This window comes from Lathyrus oleraceus, chromosome 5 (genome assembly GCF_024323335.1).
Source record: "Lathyrus oleraceus cultivar Zhongwan6 chromosome 5, CAAS_Psat_ZW6_1.0, whole genome shotgun sequence".
Lineage (NCBI taxonomy): Eukaryota > Viridiplantae > Streptophyta > Magnoliopsida > Fabales > Fabaceae > Lathyrus > Lathyrus oleraceus.
The window spans coordinates 33,198,742-33,206,548 of NC_066583.1; the positions used below are offsets into that span (position 1 = coordinate 33,198,742).

Sequence of the window (7,807 nt, forward strand, 5' to 3'; positions counted from 1 at the left end):
TATTATTACCTTTAATACTACCTTTATTTTTCTTTATTCTCCATTAAGGAGAAAATCAATTGTAATAATTGCATCCTCACTATATAAATCAGCCTAAGGCTGACGAATAAAATATAACAGTTTTTACCTATTCTTTTCCAATAATAACATTGTATTCACATTATTTTGCAGTTGCAAAGTGAATAAGAAGTTTTCCACAATTTGTGGGCAGAGAAACTCTACAGAATTTCTTCTTCTCCTTCATTGTTCTTTACACTCTTTCTTTCTCCATTATTCTTCTATTTTCATTGCTATTGTGTGGGTAATAACAATCTTGTTCATCAGGATTGATTGAAATTCTCCATAAATTTTGAGGAATTTCCAACAGCAGTGTATGAGAAGAGTTTTTGGACTTTGAGAAATTATTTTTTCAGAGTTTACAACTTGAAAAATGTCCTTCCATGATCGCTTATGTTCCTAGGAGAATACATAAGGCAACGTGGATTTCTGCTTCATTTGATCTTCTCAATGATCAAATGAGAAATCATTTATCTTTATTTGTTTATGTTAAAGTTGAAAAGAAAAATGTCAAAATCACCTCGAGCCCCCACCAAGCCGGTTTTAAAGTGCAAACCATTAAAGAATTTAAAAAGAGTTTCATAAGTGAATTTTTTACAAAAATAACCCAAATTTTCAAGGAAATTCCCCAAATACTCCTGGTTTCAAAAAAATTCCCAAACTACCCCACTTTTAGAAGGAGACGCCAATTCAATTGGCGCCTCCTCTTAAAAATTGAATGGAGGTGCCAATTTGATTGGCTAGGGCATGTGCCCTAGCCAATCCAATTGGCGCCCCTGTGTATTACTTGAGAGGAGGCGCCAATTGGATTGGCGCCTCAGTGTAAAATACAATTTTTGTTATAAATAGATGTGTTGTGTGAGTCATTGTTCCACATCTCATTTAATCATTTGGCAATCATGTCTGGTGTTCGTCGCCGATACGGAAATGTGATTTATGTGATAGACAAACCTCCGATGCTAATGCTCTTCTGGAACATCACTACGTTCGAGCAACTGAAGAGGGAGCTGGTTCGTTGGTTAGATGAGAAAATACCAAAAGGAGAAAAAAATAGAAGTATTGAGAGACTCGGCAGTATCTTTGGTTGGGTGCGAATGAAGACTGATAAGGATGCTAGGGAAATGATGTTCGGTCGAGATGACATCAATTTGATAGTTGTAATCAGTTAGAAATATTTTTGTTTTCAGTTAGCTTATTTTGTACTGATGTTTGTTGTGAACCTCGTTGTAACAAAAACTTTATGATATATATTGATTGAAGGTTATAGAAATACAATGTTACAAAAAGCTTATGACCCAGATGATGCTCCTCGATTGGGACAGTTGTTCTTGTTGTGTCCTGATTGACGACAGATACTACATAATCTTATCATTTTATCTATCGAATCCATTTATGTCCTGATACGTGTGTTGTTTGACCTTCCTTTTTTCTTTCTACGCATCTCATTGTTGTGCCAAACTATATCACCTTCATATGGAGGCCAGTATTCCTCCATTGGTAGTACCGAGAAGTTTTTATTATATACATTCATGATGGTACGACCTTCCACACATCAGATAAATGGCTGTAAGCGTCTTGACGAGTATATGCGCATGTTGCAATGACATGGGAGCAAGGAATGCGGAAGGCCTGGAATTTTCCATAGTAACTTCTGTTTAGTCTAACAACATAGGCTAAATTTGGTCTCCCCTCGTTGTGGTCCATTGTTTCCAAGCATGGGGTTGGTCAAGACTACCGTCCCTAGCACCCGTCAATAACAACTCTTTCACTTTCCCGTATGCACAAAAGTAAGTTGTTTAAATTGCTATATATTTACTTACTTCTTCAAAAATTATTATCTCTAACTAATATTTTTACCTTTTTTGTGTAGATGGTTTGCACGTGGTATGAGTTATAACAGATGTCCTAGACACTGTATTACTCAGTATCGTAATTTGTTGGATCACCTTCGACCGACAAACGTAAGTATAATAACCTCATTATTTCGTTATAATTTGTTAACTTCTTCTACCTAGATTATAATCCTATTTTCTTTCACATTTCAGTTTATTTGGCGTCCATACCTTAATTTGGATCATGACCATGAGGTCAACGCTGAAGACGCGGCCGTATGGACTGCATGCACACCGATAATACGATTCACAACTGTGGAGATGCACAACAGTGATCGTGTGAAGTTGCAGTTCGGTATGCCCCAAAACATCCCAGATCCCCCAGTAAGCCTAGGAGAATGGCATCTGCGCAAAGTTAATGACCAATGGAACTTCAATCCATGGCAAAGCTTCGCAAGATCGGAGTGTCGCAAATGGAAGCACCGTCATGATCATGTCTTAACTGACGCAGTCATGCCAAATGAAGAAAAACCAAGTCGTACTTATATGGTTTGGTACAAATCGGTTGGTTTTCAGTTCAACGTCGAGGATATGTACCTGTACGACCCACGCCAACAAACTTACACACCTGACACCTCAACATAAAACCCCCAACAATATTGTCAGACCGGATACACACAACCCCCTGTCCGTCAAATGTTCCGTTCAACCAACATACAAACATACAACCAAAATATGTCATACACCCGACCCCAATACCAAGAGCATACCCCATACCACCACCAACAAATTGACCATCAACCTGAGATTCAACATCGCTTCGCACCCACCATATCACCCTACCAAAGCCGCCTTAGCCAGAACACCCAAAGATCATTCAACACCAACCGCCCCTCCTCCTACCATAGCCAAGAAGCCCAAACCTCACAAAATCAAAACCTCCAACAACCTTATCTATACCAAACACCCCAACAACCTTTCCAACCTTTCCTCGACGCATCATTCACACCCGTGTCTCCCTTCAACCGTCTCGGTCGCCCACCAATAAGTCAACCACAACCCAACTACTCTGGCATGGGTCATAAACTCAGCTACGGCGGTACACCCTCGGTGCATACTGAAGACTATGCCGACTTGTCTGACTACCTCAACAGGTCATCTCTTGTAGTTGGTAGTGACGCTCCTGGCCCCTCAGATGCTCAAACACCAGTAGTGAATCATCAACGTGGATTAGGGTAGATAGGGGATGTGGGACCGGAGGTCGGTTAGGTGATCCCGGTCATCACCATTAGATTTTTTTTGTGTAAACAAAAAATTTATTAATATCAATTGATCTTATTTCAAAATTATGTATGATGTAGACCATTTAGCCAAAAAAAATTACATTTTACACTAAGACTAGGGCATATGCCCTAGCAAATCCAATTGACGCCTCCATTCAATTTTTAAGAGGAGTCGCCAATTGAATTGACACCTCCTCCTAAAAGTGGGGTAGTTTGAAAAAAAATTGAAACTAGGGGTATTTTGAGAATTTCCTTGAAAAATTAGGTTATTTTTGTAAAAAATTCTTCATAAATTTTAGTTTTTAAAAATTAAACTATTAAAAGAACAAGTAAAATCGTATTATTGATTTTAGAAAATTTACCACATGTTAACTCCCATAAAAACAATTTAAACTCCAATTTCATCCGAATTAGATTTTACAAGAGTGAAATCTAGCAATTTTAAGAATTAAAAGTCAATTCTAAGAAAAGTACTGCCATAAAGCAAAGAGCATTTTCCACTCTCTTTTTATCTCATCCAAATAGCGTGCAAGATCTATTTACTCTTTCATTTTTTCCCACCTTTCAAATGAAGCATTAGTCTTGGAGTAGCGGATGGGTTCATGGCATGGCGGGTAAAGTTAGGATGGGAAAGTCCCAACCCTCTTATTAAAACAAAGTGAATTGGTAAGGAACAAAACTAATCCGCACAGATACATAAATACATACGTATGATTAAAGGAATAGAAGTATAGAATAACCCTGTCTGACAATTCACAATCCAATTTCCAAACAACTCAGAAATGATAATAATAATAATAATACACTTAAAAGATGAAATTGGCAAAATGTAAAGAAACGGGTAAAATTGAGAATAAAAAAAGGGCATATACGGCTGTAGATACACAAATAACAGCAAAGTTGCATAGTGGACATTTTTACCATTAGTGCATTACCCGAGAGTTTCATTCAGCTAATGCTCCACATACTGGTCCTCACCTTCTTCTTCTCCTTCATACTCATCATCCTCCTCGGCAATGGCATCCTGGTATTGTTGGTACTCTGCTACCAAATCATTCATGTTACTCTCTGCCTCTGTGAACTCCATCTCGTCCATTCCCTCTCCAGTGTACCAATGCAAAAAAGCTTTGCGTCGGAACATAGCAGTAAATTGTTCACTCACCCTCCTAAACATCTCCTGAATTGAAGTTGAATTCCCAATAAAAGTGGACGACATCTTCAAATTCTTGGGGGGAATATCACACACACTAGACTTCACATTGTTGGGAATCCATTCAACAAAGTACGATGAATTCTTGTTCTGCACGTTGATTATTTGCTCATCCACCTCTTTGGTGCTCATCTTTCCTCTGAACATAGCAGATGCAGTCAAGTATCGGCCATGTCGGGGATCAGCAGCACACATCATATTTTTTGCATCCCACATTTGCTGAGTCAGTTCAGGGACGGTAAGGGATACATATTGTTGAGACCCACGAGAAGTGAGAGGTGCAAAGCCAACCATAAAGAAGTGAAGACGTGGGAATGGAATCAGATTGACAGCCAGCTTCCTGAGATCAGAGTTCAGCTGTCCAGGAAACCTCAGACAACATGTAACCCCGCTCATGGTTGCAGAAATTAGATGATTCAGATCCCCAACTGCAATTAGACCATGAGGAAAGATATTAGAACGTTATTATTTACCCAATCTTAGAGCAATTGATTGACTAAAATAGAGGAAATGATACTTACAGCTAGGGGTGCTGAGTTTTAATGTCCTGAAGCAAATGTCATAAAGCGCTTCATTGTCAAGAACCATGCATTCATCTGCATTTTCTACCAGTTGGTGTACGGATAAAGTAGCATTGTATGGCTCAACAACTGTGTCGGACACCTTTGGAGATGGGAAAACAGAGAAAGTAAGCATCATTCTGTCCGGGTATTCCTCCCTAATCTTTGATATTAATAGTGTTCCCATGCCAGAACCTGTGCCGCCTCCAAGCGAGTGGCAAACTTGAAAACCTGACAATATAAAAATGTAATTTTAAGATTTACAGAACAAAAAATAGCAAAAATAAAGTTCATAAATCTGATTTCCCGATAATATACTAATTCTGTGCGGTATTGAAGTATAGCAATACCATGAAATCATACCAACCCCAGTATGTACATGCTCTGTTAAAAAACCATGATATCAACCGTGTTCTATACATAAAGACAACACTTGTATTCTCTGTTTACGTCAGAATGCTTTTAGTTTTTTGAAAACACATGGTTTAGAAAAGAATCCGATTCTATAGAGTTTTATTTACTTATGCACTAAAAAACTTAGGGTGGTCCCTGCATGTCTTTCAATCAAGAGAACATGGAGAATACTATAATTCACAACAGCCCCATGTCAACAACTTCTCCAATATAAAAAAGCAAGTTGCTTTAAAGCCGACATGAAGAAAATCATCATGCTACCCCAGATCTTGTTTCTTTTTATAAAAGATCTACGGATGACAAAAAGCATGAACAGATCCATAAAGTCAGGAATGTCGACCTATCACTGTATTTTTTATTATTTATTTCCGCAGCATATCAATCCATAAAATATTGTCATTATTACACAAAAGTCACCGAAGCTTCGTTCCATCAAAACAACAACCAAGTAAACAAATAAGTAAATAATTAGATTATGGTGTATCAGCAATTTTTAAGTAGGTTGAGTTGAATTTATAATTTATAATTTATAATTTATGGATCGAAATCCTAGATCTCCCAAAAATGGAATGGATCCTCTCATAATTTTCAGAGTGTGCATTCTTTCACTAGCTTATTAATTAAGATTGCAGGATTTTATAATCTACTACTATACATCATTAACTTCTAAAATGTTATCAATGATTTCAATCACGATTTCAATCACAATTTCAATCAATCATAATTACGACATAAATAAATAAACATCCACAATGGAATTCAACAGATCTAGAGATGAATCGATAAACAACATTATGCAATCTAATGAATCGCAATTGAGCGAACACAGAAATTCAAATTACCTTGCAAGCAATCACAATTTTCGGCTTCTTTACGAACAACATCAAGAACGGAATCAATCAACTCAGCACCTTCAGTGTAATGACCTTTCGCCCAATTATTCCCAGCACCAGATTGACCAAAAACGAAATTATCAGGACGAAAGATCTTCCCGAACGGACCAGATCTGATACTTTCCATGGTACCAGGCTCGAGATCCATAAGAACTGCTCTAGGAACATATCTTCCACCAGAAGCTTCATTGTAATAAACATTAATCCTTTCCAATTGAGTATCGTTTCCACCTTCGCTGACGTACTTTCCGGTAGGATCAATGCCGTGTTCATCGCAGATTACCTCCCAGAATTTGGATCCGATTTGGTTACCGCATTGGCCTCCTTGAACGTGCAAGATCTCTCTCATGGTTGTAGAATGAGAGATTGAGATTTAGGGTTTGAGGAAATGTAATTGAAAATGAAAATGAGAAGTCGATGGAGCGGTTTTGATGATGAAAGAGAGGGGTAGATATTTATACGGATGGAAGTGGGAGTGGTGAAGAGAGGGAAATGCGGGGGTTAAGATGGTAATAATGGAGGGCGGGATATTTTTGTTTTTGTTTTGTTTTGGAGTGAGTGAGGGCCGTTCATTGTTGGAAGGGTGACAGCCATGTTACGGCCACGAGAGAAACCAACTATAACCAGCGCATAACTTTGATCACGTTATCTATTAGGACCCCACTTTTGTTAACTTCTTTTTACGTTATTGCCCCATTCATATGTATTATTGCATTTATTTCGGTGCATTTCACCAATATAAATATGCTTTCTCAATCATTTCAATTTTTATTTACTTACACCCTTCCTTCCTAAATAATTGTTTCACTCTCACTCACATGTTTTTTATATGTATAAATAAATATGAAAGAATAAGCTGGCCTAGAGTGTTTTAGATTGGATCTAGAAGATCAATATGCCGACTAGTCATCGGACCATCTCATTCACATCATTTTTTATTAGAATATGTTTGGGGCTGCCACATGTTTAAGAGAAGGTTCAATTATGGATCCAATGTTACTCTATCAAAGTGTCAAGTTACAATGTAATTCTATTTTAAAACTTCACATTGGATTCCCATCCTGGGCTATGGCCTATAGTTGAATGTCATCGAACTACCTCTGCATTCCACTCCACATTTACCTCCTGCATTCCACATTAAAATGGTAGAGAACGTTCATAAGGTCAATAACATTATCTTTTCTCAGATTAAAAATAGCATTATGAATTTCTTTTTCGGAGGGAAGCATAGTTAACAAACTATTAGCTTGAACAGTCACCAATTGTGGAATAACATCCTCCTTCGGAGAATTATCCTGCAAAACAAAAACAAACTACCGCGAAAAAGCCGACTGACCGAACGATCGCTTTTCAAAAAGAAAAAGAAGTAAAATAGAAGAGTCGTCATCGAATTTCATTTAATTTCCTCGTAAGAGAGAGGAGATGGGAAATAGTCGATAAAAACACTCAAAGGGAAAAAAAATAAAGAATTTGATATCGCAACCAAGATTGGATTCGAAAGTCGATTACGAAAGGGGAAGTTATTAGCACCACTCACGTCCATGGTACTTCATGAGAA

The 7,807-nt window shown here is 37.7% G+C and overlaps 1 protein-coding gene across 1 annotated transcript; it reads right to left on the reverse strand.

The window, feature by feature from the left end:
• Nucleotides 1-3,865: 3,865 nt before the first annotated feature.
• Nucleotides 3,866-6,838, reverse strand: LOC127088036 (tubulin beta chain). Its single transcript, XM_051028947.1, has 3 exons — nt 6,199-6,838; nt 4,904-5,173; nt 3,866-4,810 (listed from the first exon to the last, which is right to left on the reverse strand). Exons 1-3 carry the CDS (start codon nt 6,596-6,598, stop codon nt 4,125-4,127), a joined length of 1,356 nt encoding a protein of 451 aa, XP_050884904.1. The 5' UTR covers nt 6,599-6,838; the 3' UTR covers nt 3,866-4,124.
• Between the last annotated feature and the right edge of the window lie 969 nt (nt 6,839-7,807).

What these genes read in the sequence shown, in the direction of transcription:
- LOC127088036 (XM_051028947.1), bottom strand. Translation starts at nt 6,598, where the DNA reads ATGAGAGAGATCTTGCACGTTCAAGGAGGCCAATGCGGTAACCAAATC. An exon ending in AAATTGTGATTGCTTGCAAG is followed by an intron (nt 5,174 to 6,198) that starts GTAATTTGAATT and finishes TTATATTGTCAG; the next exon opens with GTTTTCAAGTTTGCCACTCG. An exon ending in AAAACTCAGCACCCCTAGCT is followed by an intron (nt 4,811 to 4,903) that starts GTAAGTATCATT and finishes GTCTAATTGCAG; the next exon opens with TTGGGGATCTGAATCATCTA.